This window comes from Phacochoerus africanus, chromosome 5 (assembly GCF_016906955.1).
Source record: "Phacochoerus africanus isolate WHEZ1 chromosome 5, ROS_Pafr_v1, whole genome shotgun sequence".
Classification (NCBI taxonomy): domain Eukaryota; kingdom Metazoa; phylum Chordata; class Mammalia; order Artiodactyla; family Suidae; genus Phacochoerus; species Phacochoerus africanus.
This window is the reverse complement of record NC_062548.1, coordinates 89843143-89870384: the sequence shown is the minus strand read 5'-3', so window position 1 is coordinate 89870384 and position 27242 is coordinate 89843143. Positions and strand designations below refer to the sequence as shown.

At 36.6% G+C, this 27242-nt stretch overlaps 1 protein-coding gene and 1 long non-coding RNA gene across 2 annotated transcripts in view; one reads left to right on the top strand and one right to left on the bottom strand.

Annotated features, from left to right (window-relative positions):
• LOC125128052 (uncharacterized) overlaps positions 1-27242 on the top strand; it is a 361128-nt gene that overhangs the window by 140304 nt on the left and 193582 nt on the right. The window lies entirely within an intron of this gene.
• Positions 1-27242, bottom strand: part of EFEMP1 (EGF containing fibulin extracellular matrix protein 1) — a 63975-nt gene that overhangs the window by 35098 nt on the left and 1635 nt on the right. The window contains exons 3-4 of the mRNA XM_047782042.1: positions 23128-23176; positions 22563-22964 (exon numbers count right to left, since the gene is read on the bottom strand). Of these exons, the coding sequence (XP_047637998.1) occupies positions 22563-22964; positions 23128-23176 (451 nt within the window). The remainder of the gene's footprint in view (positions 1-22562; positions 22965-23127; positions 23177-27242) is intronic.

Genomic DNA, 27242 nt, shown 5'->3' with positions numbered 1-27242 from the left:
ATCTTTCATAACCCATATTGCATCTGCTCCCTCTACAAACCCCTAACTGACCCTGAGTTGCAGCAACCAATCCCACCTCTGCTCTAGTGCTTCTTGGTAACCATCATTTACCATTGACTACGTGGGGACTGAAATCCTCAACTAGCATTTTTTTGACTTGAATTGCTGAACTGAACTATTTGTATTGATTAATTGCTTTTTTAAAAAAAATTGACATATAATTGACATATAATATTATTTTAGTTTCAGGGGTACAACATAAAAGTTTGATATTTGTGGATATTGCAAAATGATCACCACAATAAATCTAGTTAGTGTCCATCACCATACATCGTTACAGAATTTTTTTTCTTGTGATGAGAACTTTTAAGATCTATTCTCTTAGCAACTTTCAAATATCCAGCACAGTATTATTCACTATTGTTGTCATGCTATACATTTTATCCCCATGATTTATTTATTTTATAACTGAACATTGTACATTTTGATTCCCTTCACCCATTCTGCCTACCTACCACCTCCACCTCTGGCATCCACCAATCTGTTCTCTTTATCTCTGTATCATTTAATTAAAAAAAAATCTAACTGTATCCAACTTCTTCAGATAGCTTGAAAAGTCCTTGCAGGAAAGATGGTGTGTCTAAGCATCTACTACAGCTTGAATACACATCAACTGGATGCTTTGAAGCATAAATTGGTGAATAATGATTTAAAAAATTGAACAAATGAATGTATGAATGGTACATATTTCAGGGTATACATGGAAAAACATATTTACACTAACAAATTTACACAAATTTATACTAACAATTTGGGGTCTATTGAAAAAAAGAAAGGTGGAGTTCTTAAAAGTCAAGGCTCTTGATAATTTAAATTATCCTTTAATGTCTACATGGCAAAAGAATAGTGAGACCAGCAAGAATGGCCAGAAACAAACTCTTTTGATTCCATAATCCCTCTGTTGAGCCCTGTGTGTTTAGGAATTTAAGATTAGCAAGAAGTTATGGTGACAGCTTGGCCATACAGTGTCCCCCTTTCCTTTTATCTAAGGAGGGATCATGACCTCATTCTCTGGGAAGTGGACTCTCCTCCAAAGTATATGAGGACTGCATCTCTGAAAGATTAAATGAAATGCAAAAATGAGTCCAGGACACAACCAGTCTTACAAAGAGAGCACACAAGAGTTATGGGGGGAAAAGTCATTGCGAAGTTATATATGTATTTTTTCTTCTGAACCTTTGAAAAGATCAACTCTGGTTTCAGTTTAATTTTTTTTTTTTTAAGAAACGTACATGGCCACTTCTTCAAATTTGTTCCAGATGGATTTAGTCATAGAATGATTGATTATCCACTCAGTTGTGAGCTATGTGGCTAAGCTCAGAAACCTACAACAAACTGGTTTGGAGCTGTGTTTCACAGTAAGTGGCAGCAAGGATAATCCTTAAACTGTCATTTTAGAGTTAGTGATGAGGAAAGAGGAATTTAGTGAGGCTACTTATGTCAAGAGAATGTATTAGTAAATGGATGGCTGAATACAAGGAAAGCTTGGGTATAATGCTTTTTTTCTCCTCTGGACGTCACAGTAAAGGGAACCAGATCTGACTGAGAACCCCCCTGAGGGCTGCCCCAGCTCTCACTGCTTGCTTCATGGACCAGGCCAGCCTCCTGTGGATGCTCCAGGCCTGGGGCCAGAGGCTGGCTTCTAGCTGGCTGCTGATGTACCCGTTTACTCTAGTACCCACTCAGTAAGCCCACAGAGGTTTTTATTACTGGCATCAGAGACACCTGAGAAAGTCTGGAAACTAATTCTGGGGGAGAGTGAACTAAGGAGAAAATGCACTACTCTCCATACAGAGGTGTATTGTGTATTTTAAAAGGCAATTTAAGAACATTTGGTCCATTTCCATTTTCTTTAAGGGAAAAAAACACTTTCCTTTGGATTTTGGTCACTCCTTTTAATAGCTGCATTAGCCTTTTCTCAATTCTTTCCCTACGATTAAGTCACAATCTGGCTACCAGAATGCTTTTTTTTGAGGTCGGGGGGGAGATCGGACCTGACTGGTGGTCTTTCCTACATGTTACCATCCGATTTTATAGTTCCTCCTATACATTGTTCAATTTCTTAGTTTCTACCATTACTGGGTTTTCTATTTTTGCTCATATATATTTTTTCTTTTCCTTTCCCCTAGAGTGCTATTCTACTTCATTATTATCTTCTTGTTGCAGAAACAAAACAAAACAAAAAAACAATCACTGTTCTGTCTCTTATCAAGATGCTTACTCCTTAGAATCCCAAGAAAGTGCATATTGGATTTTATGGCTTCTGAATTTTTAATTCTTACACAACTTATTTATTGAAACCTTAGGTTATATTCAGCACATGTCTCCTAGTACAATTTTGAGGCAAAAGAAAAGATGTTTAAGCATATTTAAACACAAAAAGACAATTCTAGGAGTAGGCTTTTGAAGAGGCTATGGAATTAAATATGTGACCAAAATAAAACAGAAATTTCTGAGATGGAGAATGCTTTCCATGATTCCCTAATAAACACACAAATATCACAGATGTCTAGGACAAAAGTTCACGTTGAAGCAATAACAGTGTTTATTAAATTTCTTTTATATAACAGTCATGTGGGTGCATGCTAATCTGCAAAAATAAAGGGAGGTTTTGTGTTTGCTCATAAAGTTTTTGTTTCATGCATACTGTTTATTTACAGCATGGAATAAAAGAGGATTTTTAATTTTAAAAAGTTTAAAAAGCAAAGAGTATATTCATAATTATTTAGGAGTGGTTTGGACAGGACTGATAGCATTTTAGAAGTCCCATGTCCATGAAGAGGAGAAAGGTACATTTATTCAAAGGGAGCTGTTAGAAACTATGAGGTTCTTCTTTTGGACAGTACTTTGCCTGTTTCAACAACATCCATTAGGACACATAACTGAATGAAGCATCTAGTCCCATGCACTGCTGGGGAGGAGGGTGCATTTTGCTTTTTAACTCATATTTTGCTTCTTGAAACCATTTAAAATTCTAGATTTAACTTTAAAGGTTTGGATGGAATCATTTAGGGGGAATTTTAATTACAGACTGTGGTAGGCAGCTTCTGACATGTCTCCCAATGATCGAAGACTCCTGGCATTCCCCCCCTTGACTGTGGGCTGGATCTAGTGACTTGCTTCTAATGAACAAAATATGGCAAAAGTGATGGGTTGTCACTTCAGTGATTGAGTTACAGAAGGCTGTGACTTCAGTTTTATTAGCACTCTTTCTCTTGCTGGCACCTTCTCCTGCCCTTTCACCTGGTTGCTCTTAGGAAGAAGGCTGCTGTGTTGTGGCAAGGAATTGATGGAGGAAGAACTTATGAAGAACGGAGGCAGGAAGTGAATCCTGCCATCAACCACTAGTGAATGAGCTAGGAAGGGGATTCTTTCCAGAAAAGCCTTGAGACAACTGCAGTTTGGTAAGACCTAAAGCCTGAGGAACCTGCTAAGCTGTACTTTGATTCCTGACCCAGAGAAACTGTGAGATAATGTTTGTTGTTTTAAGCTGCTATGTTTTAGGGCAATTTGTTATGTGGCAGCAGATAACCAACTCATAGACTTCCTTATGGTTTTTTTGTAATGGATAATAATGCATGAGCGCAGGAAAGACTTGACTGTTTGGTTGTAAGCCTGGTTTGAGCCTGAGGCTGAAAAAAAATCCTGACATGTGAAATGAACAAAATTGTAGACTTTAAACAAGTTATTCTTTGCTGAGAGGTATTGGTGTCTCCCCATTTAGGCAGGAAATCTTAATTCAAAATCAAGAAAATAATAAAGAACCTGTAACATTTGTGTTGGCACCTTTTCATTTTAAATGAGTTTATAGTAACACGTGCATTAAGTATATTTACTGTGCAACAAAATAAAAATAAGTCCTTTTCAAGCTGGGATTGAAATAGAATCCTTGGCTGTGTCATGAACCACAAAAACTACTCATGTCAGTGCCTGAGGGAAAGATTGCTATGATCTAGCTTTTAAAGCTTCAGTGATTTGGTCCAGACTTTTAGCAAACAGCCAGTACTAGGTGTGAACTGTTTTGTCAATAAAGCTTCAAGTCATTAGAACTGTCTGGTTTTCTGTTTCTGAGTCATTAGTACTATTATAATCACAGAATACACCTGCATTCTTCTCAGGGCAGATTTTAACTTGCTCTGGTATGTTTTCCTGATAAAAATACCATCTGAAAGGCAAAGAAGAGTTCCTATCAGTAGAAATAGTTTAAATGCCAGGCACATATCAATCAAGTACCATATAGCCATCACACTTCCAAGGCTTGTAGCCTAAACAAAGCGTACTCTCTCTACCTCTCTTGCTCATTCTTTTAAAATTATTTCGAATGAAAGCTGGAAAGAATAACCTTTAATTTTAACAGCTGAGAAAGCTGAGCCTCAGAATGTTAACTGGTTTAATACAGTCAGAGTCATTTGGGGAAGATTCTGATGGGAACCTTTGTCTCTTGCTGAGTTGCACGGAGTTCCCGCCACTCTTTGCTGCCAAAGACTACTTTCTGGATCATCCTGAGCATTCAAGCATAAAAACATTCTACTACAGGAGAAAATTCTATTAATTAGTAAGCAAGGGAAAAATCTATGTTATTATAGCTAAAGCTGTTACAATGAAATATATATCGGAGAAAATGAGTATCTAACCAGAGGAGAAGAATAACTTTTGAACGTCCACCACAAGCAGATCTAATTCCATCCAAAGTATACCACACTCTGCTGACTGCTGAAAATAGACAATGAAGACTCACTAGATATATCAGCTTCTTGGTGGGAAGCACAAATTGTCAGCTACTGGAAGATAGGCTCTGAATATATCAACAAAATCTGGGAACTTGTTAGAAATGGGAATCTTGGATTTCACCCAAAATGTAATGAATCAGAATCTTCATTTTAATAGGATCCCAAGTAATTCTTATGTTCATAAAAGTTTGAGAATCAGTAGTCTGTCACATGTATAGCATATAGAAGATTCTCAAAAACATATAGGCAAATTTAAAGAATTCCCTCAGCCCATTTTATAAAAATAGAAAAACTAATTTATTCAGGTATCATCCTTTCTTTTTTCTTTCATCAGTCTTTTGAGGAAAATATGCAGTCATACATACATATGTAGGTGGAAAGTGGTCATTGTACTACCGTTTTATGATGCTTCAGTAGAATCTATTTTTGATTGGTATGGTCTTATCCTTGCTCCTTGTCCTCTACTTTGCTCTCTTTTTATCTAACTTCCAGGTCCATTCTACATCTCTTTTTCTGCCTCTCACTACTCTTACATCTGTTCTTTTCTCCCAGTGTAAGAGGAATTTCCCGGAAGAGAAGGATATGGCTCAGCTGTTTTGCTCTATTTTACTCCCCCCACCCAAATGTGCCAAGGCAGTCCTGGCCTCTACCCTAACAGGTGTTCACTGCATTTTTGCTTTTTTTGTAGATGATTGATTTCCCTGACTGGTGAGTGGTGATGGGAGGTGGTGTTGGAAGGAAGAGGGCACTGTTACTTAAGCCTCTCAGCAGAGGAGCCAGGGAAGTCCCATAATTGGCCTCCCTATTTCATCCTAATAATACATGGTATATATACAGTAGCCCCATTACCTTTAGTTTCACTTTCCAAAGTTTCAGTTCCCTACATAATCAACTATGATCCAAAAGTATCAAATGAAAAATTGCAGAAAAAATTTTAAGTTCTAAATTGCCCACCATCCTAAATAGCATGATGAAATACTTTGCCATCCCATTCTGTCCTGTCTTGGACCTGAATGATCCTTTTGTCCAGCATATTCTACTCATCAATCGATTGGTAGCATCTTGGTTATCAGATCCACTGTTTCTAATATCACAGTACTTGCATTCAAGTAACCCTTATATCATTTAATAATGGCCCCAAAGCTCAAAAGTAGTGATGCTGGCAATTTGAGTATGCCACAGAGAAACCGTAAAGTGCTTCCTTTAAGTGAAAAGGTGGAAGTTAATGACTTAATAAGAAAAAAAAAATTGTATTCTGAGCCTGCTAAGATCTACAGTAAGAATGAATCTTTTAAATGTGAAGTTGTGAAGAAGGAAAAAGAAATTTGTGCTAGTTTTGCTGTAAAAGTTGTGGCCAGTGCATGATAAATGCTTAGTTAGGATGGAAAAGTCACTAAATTTGTACAATAAGGTATTTTGAGAGGGAGAGCAAGAGAGAGAGAACCTTCACATAACTTTTATTACAGTGTATTGTTATAATTGTTCTAATTCACTATCAGTTATTCATGTTAATCTCTTACTGTGCCTAATTTATAATTTAAACTTTATCACAAGTGTGCATGTACAGGAAAAACATAGGGTTTGATATTATCCATGGTTTCAGGCATCCACTGGGGGTCTTAGAATGTATTCCCTGCCAATAAGTAGGACTACTCTATTTAAAATCGATCAATGGGCAAGCAACACTCAAGTCATGAATTTTCAATGACAGTTACTCAGTTATGATTTTTGTAGTTAATAGGTTCACCTAACTGTAACAGAAAAGAGAACTTATTTCTTCTCCTTTAAGGGAAAGTGGTGCTTTCTTTTCTGCTGAGTAATAGAGTTGGCATAACAGTGATGTATCATCTATTAGAATAATTTTAAAATGTAGCTCCCCAAATCAACTGCAAAGGATTGGCCTGACTATGAATCTGCACTGATTCTTCTAATTCAAGATCTATACTGAGGAATAGGCTGGCCAGTTGCTTACAGTTAGTTTTACCCACTCCTCAGGACCTCTACTTGATTTTTTTAAGTTCTTGAGAAAATTCAAAACATCATTCATATTTAATCAAATAATTCATGCAATCTTCCTTGTTAAGGTCTTCCCTATTCTGTCTTATCAGAGTAACTGTTCCTTTTAATATAAGACAAGAAACTGTACTTTACCAAGAAAAAAATACACAGTTATAACCATTTTGTTTTAGATTCATGTTTTAGGGAATGTGTAATTCTGCGTACTCCTGACTTTGACATTATCACCAGTTTTTCCAGGAATTCTTTAAAAGTCTATGAGAACCCAAACACTGCCTGTGGTCAGGTTTTCACAGTGACAGCTAAATAGTCCAACTTTTGGTTCTAATAGAGTGATATTCTATTTAGGTTATTAATCATTGGTGATAGCTTGGTTTATTGGAAACTATTGCTCTGGCATGTTTATACAATCCATTTTTCTGCTTAAATTGAGAAATCAATGAGAAGATTTTTTTTAGATTAGAGTTTAACTCTATTTACAATGGTTTTACTATTTAATGTCTTTTAAAATGAATTAGTCACCAAATAATTTTTCCTGATTTTTCAGAACTATCATTAGCTGTATAAATTGAACCACAATTAAATTTCCTTCTTTCATTTAGCTTATTTTTATCATTAACTTCCACAGCAACCCCCCCCCCCCCCCCCCCCGCCAACTCCATTACTAAGAAAGAAAGCTCTTGTAATTGAAGTTTAGAACAAAGCCTGGCATCTTTACCAGCTTGTGTGCAAAGACCTTTTTCTCTGGTTCTCTCCCTACCTGGATTAGGGTTCTTCTGATATGCCAGGTCGTGAAGTATTTTTACAAATAGGGCTACAGCTTTTACTGGGAAGTTTAATTAATCATGACTGGAATTTTCTGTCTTGCTTGTTGAGTTAAGCTTTGTTCTGGGCTACATCCTGAATATATAATTTACCAAAGTCTGAAGAATAAAAGAGTATGGGGATTCAGTGTCAGTCCTGGATTAAGTTATTTTATAATTAACTCTGTGATGGCCTATCTAAAATGTTTATTTTGCTTAAAATTCACTAGAGATGCAAAGGTAGCTCAGGATGGAATCCAGATCAATTTCTAAGAAAGATTAGTCAAGATATGGCAGGGAGGCTGCAGAAGTGTAGGTCAACAGTCTTAGAAGTTACATCTTAACACTTTTGTTTCTATTTTGGTGATACTTTCTATATATATATCCGTCCAGCAAAGTTCTTTGTTGATAAAAGCATGTGGTAGCTGTCCAAGGTGCCCTCTTCTCTTGTGATAGGTAAACACATGAATTTAGAAAGCAGTTCCCAGTGTGGATTTTATAACAATAAAGAGAGGGGAACTGTGTTCTGAATCATTGTAGAAGTGTTATCATTTTTGATCAGTTTAACTTTGGTACACGTTATTTTCCTACCAAAAAATGGTGCATTATATATATGTACACATGCATATATGTATATGGGCATAAACTTGAGTTGGTATATGTATGTGTGAACATGTGTGAGTATACATAGCTGGAATAAACTAAATCCAGGCAAGAAAAGGGGACATTTAGCCTGAGTAGGCAGGTTTCTAAGATTTTTTTTTTAAACAACTTCTTTGGCAATGTCCTTTCTCTTTTAAAATGGATATCTTCTGATATCACGACCTGCTCAGAACAGAACACGGATAAAGACAGAAAATCATCTTACAGAACAGTATCTCATTAGGTCTCAAGTCATGAAATGATTAAGAAGAAAGTTTACTGCTGGGTTTTGAATGATGCCAGACCCCTAAATTGCTCACATATTTTAGTGGAATGAATTAAAACTGAATTCTCTAAGAAGCTTCTTCAAATAAACAACAAATTCAAAGGATTCACCAACAGACTTTGAAAAACAGAAATGTACTGGTCTTCATAATATTGTTATAATAAGAAACATTGAAATACTTAAGTTTTATTTTAGTGAATAGTAAAAAATCAGCAACAATTTAATGGCATACTCATTTTGCGAATGTATATGTGAGAAGAGGGCTTTGCTGCAAAACAGTGAAATCTAATCACCGCTGAACAAAAATTCTTCCCTCATCCGGGTTTTAATAGACTTGGCCTCCAGGTAGACACTGAATGGGTCCACTTGAGTTGTTTCCCATTTTGGACTGTGTGCCTTCTTCCACTCAAATAAGTAGGATTAGATTCTCTGAAGCACACAACTATTTAGAGTACAAAACTTATTTCACTATAGTCTTTGGAACTTTTTGAGATTTAATTATATGCACAAAGGCAGTCAGAATTTAAATCATGATTCTCACTTTATCTGGGCACATGTAAAGCAATATACACAGTTTTTTGGATGTCTCTAGTTCCACTGTCTACTTCACATTCTTATTTCCTCTGCAGTTAAGTACAAGCTAGCTATTAGCTCCCACCTCAGAAATTCTGAGCTCTTTCTTCCTGGGCCCCTCAGATCCATGAATTTCTTTCTCACTTCTCAAAAAATTCAGCTCTTCTTACCTTGGGACCAGATAGAATTGTGCTCCTTTCAGTCACCTACAATCAAATTAGCGATTTTCCTGGCTCCTACCCTTCAACATTTTAGTAGGATAGATTTTAAAATAGCAGTTTTAGGAGTTCCCGTTGTGGCTAGATGGAAAACTAATCTGACTAGCATCCATGAGGATGCAGTTTTGATCCCTGGCCTTGCTTAGTGGGTTAAGGACCCAGTGTTGCCTTGGGCTGAGGTATAGACCAGCAGCTACAGCTCCGATTCAACCCCTAGCCCGGGGACCTCCATGTGCCGTGGGTGCGGCCCTAAAAAAAACAAAACAAAACAAAACCACAAACAAACAAAAAAGTTTTATTCCTAGCCACAGCAATCAGTCAAGAAAAAGAAAAAAAAGTAGCTAAACTGGAAGGGAAGACGTAAAACTGTCACTATTTGCAGATGACATGATACTCTTTATAGAGAACCCTAAAGATTCCACACAAAAACTTCTAGAACTAATAAATGAAGGTAGCAGGATACAAGCTTAATATATAGAAACATGTTGCGTTTCTTTACACTAATGATATATCGGAAGGAGAAAGAAAAAAAATCCCTTTTAAAGTCACATCAAAAAGATACTTAGGAATAAACTTAACTAAGGAGGTGAAAGACCTATATATTGAAAACTATAAACATTGATAAAAGAAACTGAAGATAATTCAAAGAAATGGAAAGACAGATACCTTCAACAAAGGAGGCAAGAATATACAATGGTAAAAAGAGAGTCTCTTTAGCATGTGGTGCTGCAAAACTGGACAGTTGCATGTAAATCAATGAAACTAGGGCACGCTCTCACACTATGCACAAAAATAAATTCAAAATGACTTAAAAACTTTAACATAAGAAGTTCCCATCATGGCTCAGTGGTAATGAACCCAACTAATATCCATGAGGATGCAGGTTCGATCCCTGGCCTTGCTCAGTGCGTTAGGGACCCGGCGTTGTGAATGTATATGTGAGAAGAGGGCTTTGTGGCTTGGATCCTGAGTTGCTGTGGCTGTGGCGTAGGCTGGTGGCTGCAGCTCCCCTGGCCTGGGAACCTCCATATCCCTTGGGTGTGGCCCTAAAAAGACAAAAGACCAAAAAAAAAAAAAGACTTAAACATAAGATATGACACCATAAAACTCCTAGCAGAGGACATAAGCAAAACTTTCTCTGATATCAACTGTACAAATATTTTCTTAAATCAATCTCCCGAGGCAATAGAAATAAAAACAAAAATAAACCAGTGGGCCCTAATCAAACCTACAAGCTTGATTGTAAAACAAAGGAAACCACAAACAAAACAAAAAGATAACCTATGAAATGAGAGAAGATAGTTGAAAATGATGCAACAGTCAAGGGCTTAATCTCCAAAATGTATGAACAATTCATACAACTCAACAATAATAATAATATAAAAAAAAACCAATTGAAAAATCGGCAGAAGATCTAAATAGACATTTCTCCAAAGAATGGATGGCCAGTGGGCACATGAAAAAATGTTCAACATCACTAATTACTAGAGAAATGCAAATCAAAACTGCAATGAGGTACAACTTCACACTAGTCAGAATGGCCACCATTAATAAGTCTACAAATAACAAATGCTGGAGAGGGTGTGGGAGAAAGAGAAACCCTTCTATACTGTTGGTGGGAATGTAAATTGGTACAACCACTATAGAAAACAGTATGGAGGTTCCTCAGAAAACTAAATATAGAACAACCATGTGATCCAGCAATCCCACTCCTGGGTATATATCTGGACAAAACTGTAATTCAAACAGATATATGCACCCCTATGTTCATTATGGCACTATTCACAATAGCCAATATTCACAATATTTAGGAAACAACCTAAATATTCATTGATAGATGAATGGATTAAGACATTGTGTTATATATATATACAAAGGAATACTACTCAGCCATAAAAAGAACAAAATAATGGCATTTGCAGCAACATGCATGGAACTAGAGATTCTCAAACTCTAGTTTAAGAAGAGAAAGAGAAATACCATATGATATCACTTATATGTGGAATCTAAAATATGGTACATTTTAAAAAGTAACTATGAACAGTTTTGTGTGTGTGTTTATAAAATATTACTATTGCCAATATTTGAATAACAAATTATGAATATCATCAAATTTGCATTAAAGAGACTTGCATTAGATTTTGTAAATAAAGTTTATTTATAAAATTAAAAAAAATGGTACAAATGAACCTTTCTACAAAACAGGAAGAGACTCACAGACATAGAGAACAGACTTATTGTTGCCAAGGGGGAGGGAGTAAAGCATGGGATAGACTGGTAGCTTGGGGTTAGTACAACAACCTATTACATTTGGAATGGAAAAGCAATACAGTCCTACTGTATAGCACAGGAAACTATATCCAATCTCTTGGGATAGATCATGATGGAATATAATATAAGAAAACGCAGAAATTGGCACCACATTGTAAATGAATTATACTTTAATTACGTAAAAAATTAAAAAAGCAAAGAAATGGAAAGATACCTTATGATCTTGGATTAGAAGGATTAAAATTGTTAAAATGACCATACTACTCAGAGCAATCTAAAGATTTAATGTGATCTCTATCAAAACATTCATGACATTTTTCACTGAACTAGAACAAATAAACCTAACATTTGTATAGAAGTACAAAAGATCCCAAACTGCCAAAGCAATTCAGAGGAAAAAGAACAAAGCTGAAAGCATAACCCTCCCAGACTTCAGGCAATACTACAAAGCAACAGGAATCAAAACAGTGTGGTACCGGCACAAAAACAGACATATAGATCAATGGATCAGAATAGAGAAGCCCAAAATAAACTCACACTCCTATGGTCAATTAATCTATGACAAAGGAGGGAAGAATATACAATGGAGAAAAGAGAGTCTCTTCAACAAGTGGTGTTGGAAAAATGGGACAGCTATATGTAAAACAATGAAATTATAACATTCTTTAACACCATACATAAAAATAAATCTAAAATGGAAGTTCCTTTGTGGCCTAGTAGGTTAAAGATCCATCATTGCTGTAGCTGTGGCACAGGCCACAACTGCAGCATGGGTTTGATTCCTGGCCTGGGAACTTCCACATTCTACAGTCATGCCCCCCTCCAAAAAAAACCCCCACAAAAACAGAAAAAACAAAACCAACCAACCAAACAAAAACAAACAACCAAACAAAACCTCAAAATGGATTAAAGATCTAAATGTAAGGCCAGATACCATAAAACTCCTAGAGGAAAACATAGGGAGAATGCTTTTTGACAAATTGCAGCAATATCTTTTTGGATTTGTCTCCTAGAATAATAGAAGTAAAAACAAAAATAAACATGTGGGACCTAATTAAACTTAAAAGCTTTTGCATAGCAAAGGAAACCATAAACAAACAAAGACAACGTACGGAATGGAATAAAATGTTTGCAAATGATGCAACTGATAAGATTAATTTCCAAAATATACAAACAGCTCGTACAAAATTAAAAAAAGAGACAACCCATTGAAAAAAATGGACATTTTCCAAAGAAGATATACAGATTGCCAAGAGGCACATGAAACATTACTAATTATCGGAGAAATGCAAATCAAAATCACAATGAGGTGTCACCTCACACAGATCAGAATGGCCATCATCAAAAAGTCTACAAATAATAAATGCTAGAGAGGGTGCAGAGAACAGGGAACCCTCCTACACTGTTGGTTGGAATGTAAGCTGGTACAGCCACTGTGGAAAACAATATAGAGGTTCCTTAAAAAACTAAAAATAGAGCTACCATATGATCTAGCAATCCCATTCCTGGGCATATATCTGGAAAAGATGAAAACTAATTCTAAAAGATACATGCACCCCAATGTCATAGCAGCGCTGCTTAAAACAGTTAAGACATAGATACAACTCAAGTGTCCATCAACAGATGATTTGTTTAAGATGTGAGGTGTGTGTGGGTACATGCATGTGTGCCTGTCTGCATGTCTGTGTGTGTGAAATATTACTCAGCCATAAAAAGAATGAAGTATGCCATCTCCAGCAACATGGATCAACTATATATTATCATATTAAGTGAAGTAAGAAAGAGAAAGACAAATATCATATGATATCACTTATATATGGAATCTGAAAAATAATAGAAATGAATCTTTCTACAAAACAGACTAATTTATGGTTATGTAAGGAGAAAGGGAGAAGGAAGGGGGATAAGTTAGGAGTATGGCATTAACAGATACAAACTACTATACATTAAATAAGCAGCAAAGATTTACTATATAGAACACAGGGAACTATATTCAAAAATCTTGTAATAATCTATAATGGAAAATAATCTGAAAAAATATATAACTTAATCACTCTGCTGTACAACTGAAACTAACACAATACTGCAAGTCAATTATTTCAATTTTTAAAAATTACATGACCAAAAAAAAGGGATAGTTTCTGCTTGTAGTTAAGGGAAAGGACCAAGATGAATTGCTCTGATCCCTTTTTTTTTTCTTACTCCTATTTTATAGAGCTTCATCCTGTGCCTTGAGTTTCTTCACAGTATCAAGGAGCTTACATAAATGTTTTCCAGCCTTATGATTATTTTCAATTCAAAGTCATAAATATTAACATTTTCCCAACTCAGTTGTATTTTCATTATTTACCATTAGCTATCTGAGGAAAGATATATTTGATACAGAGAGGCATTGACTTGCTAAACATCTTGTCAGAAAGTTAAAAGAATTCTAGTATTTCTAATTACTGGTTTTGCTCTAGGAATAACAGCAGCTTTTTTATTCACCAATGTTTATTAAAAATATAACAATCCATAATATAAAGAGTAGACTTTATAACTCCTTCTTTCAAGTGGCTTAAGCTTAAGATGGGAAGTAGATACCTAAGATTTCCATTATTTATAAGAAATTCGATACATAGATAGTTGGGAAATATACTTTATATACATATGGTACCTAATAGCTCATTTTCAAGGATAGTTTTAGAACTCATTGTAAACCTTAAGTCTGAATTTTCTGATGATTAAAAACCATTCATTTATTCAACAAATACATGATCACAAAACCTTTGCTTGGTGTCTTTTCAATAGTAAGTAAAATGGGACACAGTTTGGGAACATATTGAGATAGAGCTGGAGGAACATTAGTATTTTGTTTGGGAGAGTTACTGAGGTTGGAACTAGTCATAGGTGTTTGCTTCAGCATCATGTATGCTATCTAATTTTGTTTTCCTTCTAGTACCCCACCCTCTACCTTGTTAGCTTTCCTATGGGCAGCACATTGCTTCTGGGGGCTCTCCTGGGAAACCACTTCCAGGTAGAAGGAGCATAGACACAAAGCTGCTTTGTACCTGTTGTGATGGCTACAGGATGGTTACTTCACTCACTGTTTGGATCTTAATTTCCTCGTCAGGCCTTGCAACTTCCCTTCACCATTCTCTTCTAAATGTTCCATTCCAGGGAGAAACCAGGCTTTTGATCTTGATTATATTTCTGGGGACATGTTCTTTTTTTCTGTCCAAATGTGGGTTTTGGTAAATTGTAAGGATATCTGTATCATGTATTGGTTTTGCTGCTACTTTTGGCAATTCATTATGTACTTTTTGTGATACTCCATGTGTTATTTTACTGAGCTATATTTTTTTTCTTTTATTGTTATTTGGTAATTCATGGGTTGATGACGGCAAGTTTCTTAAGGACAATTAATGGCTACTCCTTCCTTCTACTTTGATTCCATTAAAGTGCCTGAGAACAGAAAGTGGTTCTTAAAATTTGGTCAAATTTAGAGAAGATTAACTGAATGGTGTATGCTCTGTTTGATCAAATCCATTTGTGATATTACCTGGTTACTCTTGACTGGCATGGATATACAATTATTTCAAAGGTAGTTCAGGTTTTAGAATTTGAGTTAGCCAAATATCTCAAGTTTTTAAGTCTATTTAGTACACATTTACATTACATCGATTCACTCTCCATCCCTCCTTTTACTCTGTGGTCATATTAAATTGACAGCAATAAGCTATCCATGCTGCTGCCAGTATCCTGGCACTTAGCCTTCCTTTCATGTCATTCCTTCACTTCATCTTTATTGAATGTTTACAAATCATTTAGGTTCAAGCTATAAGCCTGCAATTATGGCTAAATGCCTGCAATGACAGCTGTTTTCTTCTGCCAATATTTGAACGCAGTTTTCTTGATCAGTTTTATTTTTGAGTGTGCAGTTTGCAGTTACCTCCTAGAAAAAGGAGCATGCTAATGAACTTCAGATGTGGCATGAATTACTTATTTGTACATTCGTGCAAAAATCAAACACATTTGGGACAAACTTTGTTTACTCTTTGGTTTCAAAGAATAAAATCATGCCAGTAATTCAACAAGTGCAAAGGCAATCCTTACAAATGGGGCAGCTTGTTGATTTCAAAGACTGTAGTTTGAAATTTTCTGCTGGAGAAAGAAATAATGAACCAGTACCAGTGCACATTCCTGAAGCTACCCAGGCTTGCAATTCTACTCTAACCTGCTTCTTTTTGCTTCTATGTGGAGAGGAAAACTCCTTCAACAGATTAAGTGTTAACTAGTTTTAACAAAAATCTTCTTGTATTTGATGGGAAGTAAATCTTTGATCGAGTTTAAATTGAACAGAAGATACTTGTGTGAACAATATTTTAATAGCTGATGATATTAGAATCTAAAGAATCAGTCAGCTGTGCATCTGGTATTGGAAGGATCTCCTATCACTTTGGTAACTGAAACACACTTTAAGGCCCAAATCAGTCAACCTTCTCATCTTTTGCAACTTTACATGAACTGAAGCTCAGAACAACAATGCCTTATCTCACAAGTGTGTGCCATGAGTATAAGGGGATGCCTCTAGAAAGTAGGGGTTGGGAGTTCCCCTACTAAAAAAAAAAAAAGTAGGGGTAGCACCAATTATTACCATAGCCAAAACATAACTGCAAGTTTCACCTACAGATAATTTAAGGGCAGTTGTAGTATTTCACACTTGCAGTTTTTACAGAGAGGTGCAAGATCTCTTGTTTTCTTGTTAAGATGCCCCCCCCCCCTTCCTCTAGATTGCATATACTGTATCTTTGGTTCAGAGATAAGAGTCCTAACCAGAACTCAAGCCCAATCATGTCTGGGGATCAGAGACTGGTGTTTATAATAAGAAAGGCGAGAGAAGTGAAATGGAAATATTATCCTTTCCTATAAGCAGGGTGTATTATTTTTGATTTTTTCTGGTCATTCCCATATATAATGTAAAGTGTTTTGACCCTACCCTCTGATTTTTATACCTGAATGCAGCTTCCTGAAGTTAAGATTATATTAGGGCACTGATTCTCACACTTCCACAGAGATCAAAATCATAGATTTGTTAAAACATAGATTGCTGAGTCTCATCCCCAGAGTTTCTGATTCAATAGGTCTGATGGGACCCAAGATTTTGCATTTCTAATGAATTATGAGATGATGCTAATATTTATAGTCTGGGGACCACACTTTTGAAATCATTGAGGTAAACATCTATAGAACTTACTCTTTGGTTGCAGAAGAGTGATCAGATTGAGCTCTTTCATCCTTCCACCTCAAACACTTGCTATTCAATTTTTACGGAGGAATTGTAAGGAGTTTTCTGACTATGTATGAATCAGATACATGTACATGTCATTTTAAAATGTTTATTAAAGCTGAATCTTAAATTAACTGAAATTTGATGACTACAGTATTTGGAAAAGTAAATTATGAGGGATTCCCATGGTGGCTCAGCAGTAATGAACCCAACTAGTATCCATGAAGACACTGGCCTTGCTCAGTAGGTTAAGGATCTGGCATTGCCATGAGCTGTGGTGTAGGCCAGCAGCCACAGCTCTGATTCAATGCCTAGTCTGGGAACTTCCATATGCCACAGGTATGGCCCTAAAAAAAAAAAAAAAGTAAATTATGAAACAATGCTAGATTTTTCAGGAGGAAATCAATGCATTTACGTTGCATCAGCTTATTTAGAAAGTAATTCAGTTTTCCCTATAAACTCAAATCCTATCCGTTTATGTGGCCTTGGAGAATTTTCAGATACTCAAAGGTAGTTAACAACTGAAAACAATAAACTATTAAGTAGGCTAAATACCTATTTTGCTTTCTGCTTGAAACATTTCTTTTCTGTTAATATCATAATTTACTCAATTATAGTCTTCTTTTTGCAAAATACCTACTTTCTGAGATCAAAGCTCTTCACTGGCCTGTATAATTATATATAACAAAAATAAGCATTTTCTTACAAAACTAACTGGAGCAACTAGAGACCCTAATGACATTAGTGAGGATCAACAAAAGGGTAGTGTTTGAAAGTTGTATAGTAATGACAATGCCAAGTATGCTAAGCTACTTGATTACACTGTAATTTATAAATCCTCTTTTGGATATGAGATCATTTAAGTTTCAAATGAAAGAAGTCAAAGAAAGACGTCCCTAGCATCTGAGAATCTGTACATGTCAGTTCAAGTTTTTCTTTCTTAAAGTAGATGTATAGATAACAACCTCTTTTCTTCCCAAAATGGTATTTTAGTTATCTTTATGTTTGTAAAAAAAAAAAAAAATTGCAGTGGCTAATAGATGGTCCCTATGAGTGTAGAGTTTAACCCTGAGTATATTTTTTTTGTTCCTTTTAGGCTTTATACAAGACAGTATTTTTTCGCTTTTCAACTTTTTAGTTGTTCCTGCATCATAGGTAATAATGATAAAATCAAATAAAATCACTGAATACACCTGAAATTTTCAAAAATATTTTTCTGGCAAAAAAACCTTTATGGCTAAAGTATGGTATTTGATTTGGCTGTGTGGTAAAATTTTTCCCAGCGGAAATGAGCTAACCATGGTGTGACATGTATTATGCAGGTACTCATGTCTAGGTATTCTACACATGCAATCTAGAATAATGTAGAAATCAGCTAACTAACAAACTGGCAGGATCCTGACAACTGCAAGGAAAGGCTCTGTCCAGATACATAAAAATCAATGAAATATGGTTTTTTCAAAGTTCAAAACACATTGAAAAAAGTCTCAATGAACAAACAATGCTTCCACCTGAAAAGGTGGCTCTAACATTGGCAAGTTCTCACTGTTGGCTGTGATGTGTCAGATATTTGGTTATTGGGTGTTTGCTAGGGTGATCAACAATGCCATTTGCCCAGGACTGAAGCATTTCCAGGGATGTGGGACATTTAGTTTTCAAACCAGGACAGTCTTAGGTAGGCAAGGATGGTTGGAAACCCTAGGGTATATTTTCACATCTCTCAGTTATGCCTTATATAATGCAAGCCAGGTATTACACTCTGAATTTGGCTCCACAATCAGCTTCATTAGACATTTGTATCAAGTTCATTTTTTGATAGCATGGTTTCTTTAGCAAGTTAGTAATGATACTTGTAAATCCTCGCTAAGTTTAGTAATGACTTAATTACCAGCTGTTCAAAATACCCTACAGTTAATTTTTTGAAAGTTCAATTAAGTGAACAGATTCATTTCGATTGGGCACTTGATGCTTGATTATTTTTCCTATAAGAATGGGGCTCTTAGAAAGTTATATGTGATTTTAAAAATCCTTTCTCCACTTAACTAGTGATTTCTAACTCCATCTCCTTTGAAGAAGATAACATAGTGACTGTGCACTAAAAATGTAGAAAAATAAAGTGAACTGTCACTGGGTTACCATATATTCCCTATTCATCCAGCCTCCTTTGGGGGCAGATGTATATCTATTGTCTTTGAGGTAGATGATGTTTCATGCAGAAACGATTAATTTCTAAAACTTTGTTTTTACATGACTTGAGGCATGTAACACCAAAATGATCTTCATGTAATTTGGTAGCTGCCAAAAAGGGCACCTGCCTTTTGAAATTCTTAGTGCAAAAGAATCCTCTAGTATCATGCTCAGTTGGCAAAAATTACATGAAAAAACTACTTACTGTGAATTGATATTTAGGTGCTAGGTTATATTTTAAACTCCTGAACAAACAGATGAATAAAAGTAAAAGGATCATGTTTTCATTTCATGTTAATACATGGAAAACTGGTCAAAATATATTATAAAATAGATTTAAAAATATGTAGTGGTATTTTGGGAGTTCCTGTTGTGGCTCAGCACAAAGAAATCTGACTAGTATCCATGAGGATGCAGGTTTGATCCTGGGCCTTGCTGAGTGGGTTAAGGATGTGGCGTTGCCATGAGCTGTGGTGTAGGTTGCAGACACGGCTTGAATCCTGTATTGCTGTGGCTATGATGTAGGCCAGCAGCTGTGGCTCTGATTCAACTCCTAGCCTGGGAACTTCCATATGCTCCAATTACGGCCCTAAAAAGAAAAAAAAAAAATTAGTGGTATTTAAATTATTAGGTGTCAACTGTGATTGGTAATAGAGCATTCATTCAAAGGCATAATTGACTTTAGCACTGAAACAAAGTTCAGATTTCAGCCATTACATAAAAAAAGTGTTCTCAGCTTTAGGTTATATAATGATAAACTATACCTGTTGAAAAATATATGTGGAAAAAAGAAATAATTTTAATACAAATATGACTCATCTACAGGCATTCATTTATTCTGATCCAATGACCATGGTAAATGTGTTTGGATTACTGGTCATAAGTATGCAACATTTAAAAGGGAGTGGAGATCTTTATTAAAACAGAAGTCTTCTCAGACTCCACAATGATGTCAGTAATATAGGTCCTTAGAGCACATTATTGTTTTAAGTGGAGGTCCTGATACTTTCACATTGGTTATAAAACATTATTTTGTGCTGCTGGCCTGGAATGAGAATGTCATACATCTGCAGGCAATTAGAAGAAGCTGGACTGCATGTTTGATTAGCTCAATAATAAATGGGCACAAGTGTGACTCGACCTATGTTAGTCAGATTCCCTAGACAGATTATCCTATTGTTATCATGTGAAATAACCCCCTTTTATCAACAATTAAGTAAATCCACATTTATGGGCACTTTGCAAAATTGTGAGGTGGGAAGAAATCCAATTTAAGCCTTATGTCATCCAAAAAAACTTTTAACCCTGCTTTTAATGATACAGACCCCTAATCTCAAATTTTAGAAATTGGTTGAATTATGCAAAACAGCTTAGGCTGGAAATGCCCTAAATGCACACCATCAATGAATATATATTTAGCATCTACCATAAGCAAGGCATTTAATAGCTTAAGCATATAACTAAAAAGAAGCTGCCAAAGAAGTAAGGATTATTAATATTTTAATATGTGAAAAGTAATTTACTTTGTAAAGTAGTTTAAATATTTTCAAGAAAAATTAAATAGGATTTCACTTTTATTATTCACATTTTATTATACAGTTTCTACTGTAACCAATGCATGTTGTAAACCCTGAATGTTTTACTTTAGAACTTCTTCACTTGGTTCTAGGCATTGTTCTTTCATGCAACCACAATTGTCAATGATGAACTATAAATAACTTTGCTAGTTCCTGATAAATGATTCATTCATTTTTTTTGTTTTTTTTTTCTCCTAAGTATTGTTAAAACATACATCTGAAGTGTAAAAAAAAAAAAATACAGTATATAACAATTAATACTTTAAAATTTTAGCCAAACTTTCCAGTTTCAGGAAAAATATCACCAAAACTTCCAATATAATTATGTAGTTAAATAACACAATTAAAAATTGGTATCTCAAATAAATTCAAAGTATAGTTAAACCAGTATTCACCCAAATACACACACCATGTATGTGTATGCACACCATATATACACTCACACACACACACAAACACACACACATATATATAAATAACTTCATGAGGTTATCTCTTTGACATAATTCTTAAATTAAGTATCTGAATATCAAGCAGATGCTGAAACATTCATCATCAATATTGGAATTCTGACTCATGACAGTAACAGAAAACAGATGCTACTATGATAGGCTCTCTGAAAAGTGACACCATCACAGCATGGGTTAGCTCTTGATGTGGGGTACTTTAAATCTGAACACAAAATATAAAATAATAAAAGTCAGAGCTTGATAGGTTTCTGTACTTCATTTATAAACCATTGAAAATCTACTATATTTTATATACAAGGTAAAAACTCAACAACTGGTGAAAAAAGGACAGAATCCCAGAGGACTAGAAGATGCTTCTTTCACTTACTGCAGCAGCTAGGTGACCCCAGTTGAACCCTTCAGTGTTGAGGGAAGAAGGTGCTCACTTCCTCACTCATGCAGGTAGAAGGTAAGAACTCCTGGGCCCTTTCCATTGGCCACTGTGTACCAGGCACTTATGGTATATTAAGTCAACCCCCAAGCAGTGAAAAAGGGGTCTGGACTTCCTATGGCCATACCAGGCAGATCTGAAAGGGTTTGCTAAGTAGGCAAAGAGGAACAAAATCCCTTAGCACGTCCAGTTAGTTAACATCCTACACATCTTCAAAGCCCAAGATTCTTACCACTTTGCTACCATGAGTCTACAGCTGTTTCTAGAATACATAGTCATGTGTACTCAGTGAAAATAAACAGAAAAACCCAGAGGGTGCCATGGTGCAAGAGGTGCAAGTGAAATGTGCTCAAATGAGAACTTAAAAAGAGATATAAATGTGAGTGGGGGAGACTCCCTCAGAGGCAATGAGAAGCAGAAATCCAATTTCTTTATTCCTTAGTGAGGAAAACAAGTCGGTGGCAAGTTCCGCGAGAAAGCTTGATAACTTAAAGGGGAACGTTTATGGTGTAGCTTTACAGTACAGTTTCAAATTCCAAATGAATAACCTGACTGATCCTTTTGACAGCTGTGACTCTGGCCCGTCTGCCTAGGTTTGAAGGCAGGCTCAGTGCTCACCACCTGTGTGACCCCTGGTTCTCAAACTCGGCTGCATAGTGGAATGATGTGAGGAGCTTAAAAGATATCAATGCCTGGAACTCACTCCAGAGGCAGTTATTTAATTGGGCTGGGGTGTGGCTTGGACATGGAGAGGTTCTAAAGGCTCCCAAGTGACTCTACACATGTGCAGCTAAGGTTGGAAAGCACTAGTGACCTCTCCGAGATAGCTTCCTCATTTGTAAAATGATGACGATACAGATAGCAACTACCTGTTAAAGTTATTGTGATGACTGAATATGACAACATGACAAAGCACTAAGCACAAAGTCTGTTGAGTGGGACACTTTCAATAAATGTGAGCTGTTATCATCCTCACCAGGAGGTGCACTTGGGCAAGAACATTCTCATTAGCATAGTAAGTCATGCTTACCTTGGCACACGTTGTGCTCACTCTGCTCATAGCCTGTTGCACACTGGATCCGGTGAGAAGGGTTGGAGGGAATGCGCTGAGGGTCAGCTGGGTTCCGCCGGATGACAAAGTTATTCCGGCTAGTCTGAACTTCAGCAGCAGCACTGGCGACAAAACCACCCCCTGGCACCACTGCACTGGTTGCCATGCCACTAGCTGCTACTCCTCCAGTGCCTGCACCTGAGGCTGCAGCTGCATTTGCAGCTGCACCCACACCTTCAGCTGCTGGTGTTTCTTGCTGAGGTTGTTCATTGTTGACAATAATCTGGGCTGTTTTAGGAAGGCAGAGGTATCCTCCATAGTGGTTGACGCATTTCATTCCACCTTTGCAAGCATCTGGGACAATGTCACATTCATCAATATCTGTGGTCAGTAATAAAATAAGTCAGGGATCTTCTTAGAGGGGGAACTGAACATATAAACATATGCTTATGCCCTTTGGGTGAAATACAAGCAGGATTTGAGGGACACATGAGATGGAGACAGAAAGCTATGTTCAGATGGGAAGTCTTTGAAGGTGGCTCACCTTTGCACTGCTGTCTTACAGGATCCCACTCATATCCATCTGTGCATTGCTGTGAAGAAAACATCAAGATGGGGCCAGGAGAGAGTTAATTGAGTATCCATTCTCTAAGAAGTCACTCTAAAAACTTCATACTTATGGCAACAGTCTTCATACAAGAGTCCTAGATAGATGATGAGATGGGTAGTTTAACATTCTGTGGCTTTCTTAAAAAAACACCTCTGTGCATTGGACTGCTTCAGGGATCTCTTCTTGATTACCAGCTGTCTCAACTCTTCTGTCTCATTTGTGTTGGGTACAGTTGCCCAGAACCATCTTCTTGGAATTCCTTGCTCTCTGTTTGATACTAATATTCTGCAAGCTCTCTAACTGCTTTTTTCCTTTATTTGCCCCTTTCATATTTTAAATTTTACCAAAAACAAACAAACAAACAAACAAAAAAACCAAGAAACAACCAAGTTCTTTTTTCAGCCCTTGACTTTTCCTCTTTCTCCAAATCCTCTTAGAGTATTCCAGTACCTGGCTTTCCTTATCATTTCATTTCAGCTGGGTCCGGAGGCTCTCTCTCACACCCTGGCCTGCCTCCTTTCTTCACTTCCTATGGGTCCTCTCTAGTTCACTAACTAAAGGAACTGTCATATCTCTTTTCACATTAGGCACCATCATAGACCCTGGGAAAGAAAACATGATTAAGACCTTGTTCCTCTTCTCAAGCAGCTCACAGGCCTGAAGAGGAGACATATAGATAAGTTGGAGCAAGATATCAGGTGTCATGACACAAGTATGCCTGTGATGGACTCTACTGAGGGCTGTGGGTAGGGATGACAGGGTGGAAAGGGAGGCTTTCTGGGCAAACCTACAAGTAAATTGGGCCTTACCGGATTTTTTCCCAGGGAAATGTGGGCAGCCTAGGGTGAGAGAGCATGTGAGCAAAGGCCCAAAGCTCTTAAAGAAGGAAGGAGTTGTTCTGGGTGGGTGGAATGAGGTTAGAGAGGCAGGCAGGGCCAAACCTGGGAAGCCTATCTTTGGAGCAGGCAGGAACTGAATTCTGCCCTGAGGGTCAGTGAATCTCAAGCTTTATTATGCTTAAAAATTATTTTGGTGCTTGTTAAAATGCAGATTCCTGGGCCCAAGCAAAGGTTCTGATTCTGTAGGTCTGGTAGGGGGCCCTAGAATTTGAATTCCTAATAAGCATCTCAGGTGCTTCTGATACATGTCATCTATGGGCCACCTCTTTTTTTTTTTTTGTCTTTTTGCCATTTCTTGGGCTGCTCCCGTGGCAAATGGAAGTTCCCAGGCTAGGGGTCATATTGGAGCTGTGGCCGCTGGGCTACACCAGAGCCACAGCAACTCAGGATCCGAGCCGCATCTGCAAACTACACCACAGCTCATGGCAACGTTGAATCCTTAACCCACTGAGCAAGGCCAGGGATTGAATCCGCAACCTCATGGTTCCTGGTCAGATTCGTTAACCACTGAGCCACAACGGGAACTCCTATGGGCCACCTCTTGAGAAATGCTGGTATTAGTGATGAGGTCTCTGAAGAGTTTTTAAGCTCAAGAAAACATCTGATCAGATGCAGATTTGAGGAAGAGGCTTCAGGGAGGATTGAGCAAAAGTGGAGTAAACAAACAAATAAGCTTAAATTCTTTTATAAGAGCCAAGAATTGCTTGGCACACAATAGATGCTTGGTGAGTTAATAGCTGAATGGAGACAGAGAGATGAGTTTAGATATTTTACTGATTTCTGAGACCTAACAGGGTGAAAACTAAACTCACTTTATCTCCCAAACTAATTCTTCTTGGTTTCCCCAACACTGTCCAAGGCACAACGCCTTTCTCAGGATGCAGGATGACAACTTTAACACCAACTTTTCCAATTATTTTCCTTCCAGTTCTGCTGACTTTGTGTCCATTTCTGTATCTACCACATTGGTATAAGCCTTCCTGGCCTCATGAGTAGGCAAGTCTCCTTAGCGGGTCTCCGTAACTATACATGCTGTGCACAAGCCTCCATGACAATCTTTCTTTGCTCTCTTGGTTATCTTGCTCCTCCATCTAAGAGCTTACAGTGGTCTGTAGGCATCTCATCTCCCAGTGTTACCATCTCTAGGCACCTTCTACTACGCAGCTCCTTGTCACCTCCTGTTTTTACTTCTAGCTTTTGATTATGCCACTTCATCTGACTCAGGTACCTCCTTAGGTTTTCTAGAATAATCCAAACTCATCACTTCCTTCAAGAAGCTCATTTAATATGCCAGTATGAACATTACAGATACATATTAGGATCTGTAATAATAGTGTTATTTGTCCTTGCACATGACCTTTGTCCTTTTCAACAGTATTTTCCCAAGATAAATTCCCTGAGGGTAAGATTGAGCTTTTTATTTTTTTAGTAAATAAATAAAATTCTTTTGATGATGATGAATATTGCTTATTCACATGGAAGATACTTGACCCTATCTTTAATATGAAAGGAGACTATGAGGCTGTTTGTGGATATGAGCCCATCCTTCTAAAAAATCTCTCTCAAGCCAGGCAAAATGAGAGTTCACTTGAATAAATCTGTATGCTGAATAGAGAAGACTTGAAGTTTGTTTAGGTCTTCAGTTCCAGTACATTCAATATAGACCTACTATTAAACAAGCCTAGACTGAATTTAGTTTCACCACTTACTGGCTGGGTAATCTTAAACAAATTAAATACCTCTCTGATCTTCAGTTCTGCTGTCCACAGATGGAAGAGGATTCCACTTACCTCATACTTTGCTGTGATGATGAAAGGAGATACTATTTCCACAGTGGAGTTACAAAAAAAAGTTACATCTTATCCTTTTAACCATGAACTAATAGGCATACACAATTCAAAAGAGAATAGGTCTAATTTTAGCACAAAAAGGATGTCATATCTGGGAAATCTATTATAGTGAAGCCTAGTTAGTGGTTTTAAAAGTATAGTGTTTAATCCACAGGGAACTTTCTCTGCTAAAGATGGGTATGATTTAGGTGATTAGCAAAGGGAAGGGAGTATAAGATAAGCAGTTGTAAAAGCAATAAAATCTTTTATTAGATGGATATAAAAGTGGGTAGCTAATTTAATTTTAGCTCCCTAAGAAGGTACTAAGTTTAGCCTGAATAACGAAACAATTTCATATGAAGATAAACAACACATGTATTCATTTTTCTTTATTTATCTTCAGCAGAGGAAGCAACTACATTTACCATTAAGTTGACAAAATATTTATACTAAACTCCATTTGATTTATAGTTGATCTGAACAACAAAGAACATTTGCCAGATGAATATTAACATTCTAGGGGTTATATGGTACTAAAAAAGTGAGATAATGTTTATTATCAGTAATTGACATTAGCTCACTTTTAAGAGTTTTATTTTCAAAAATTGTTCACATTCTTTTGAGTAAGATTACTTAATTTTAAATTGGGAGCAAGTAGAAAAATATGTTTCTCATATTCTGATCCAGGACAAATGCCATTTGCCTCACAACACTGATTAAGGACTAGAAAACACAAAACAGAGGTGCAAACAAACTCACAGAAGTGAGGTCAGCACTGCCCTCTGTTGTCACCATATCTTCTCCTGGCAGTGGGAGGGGTCAGATGCTATTTCAATTTTATTAAACATTGGTTATATCTATTCAATTAACTAATGAATCAAAGGTTACTTGGAAATATTGGATATGCTAATTAGATTATTCAAAGCCAAATTTCACACAATGCATTTTAAACCCATTTTATCAAATACTGCATCCTGGTAACACATAAAGTCTCTTTGAACAGTTGTATATGACTTGCCAGTTATATCATAAATGAATAGCCTTTATAAAGTCAGGAAAACCCATTTACATGAGAACATAGTCACATGCACAAATGAGGAGCTGGGCTTTTGTGATGTTTAACATTCTTATTTGACTTGAGCCCTCCTCCTCATGTTTTGGTTTCATCTGCATATACATGGGATTCAAGCTTTTCCAATTACATTCATCACTTTGCTGAATGTGTAGAGAACTTGTAGGTTACTTTGGCTTTTGTTTTAAAGGGATTTCCCTTTTTAGCCTTGCATAAATCCTTACATTTTGGTTCCTATCCCAAATGGCG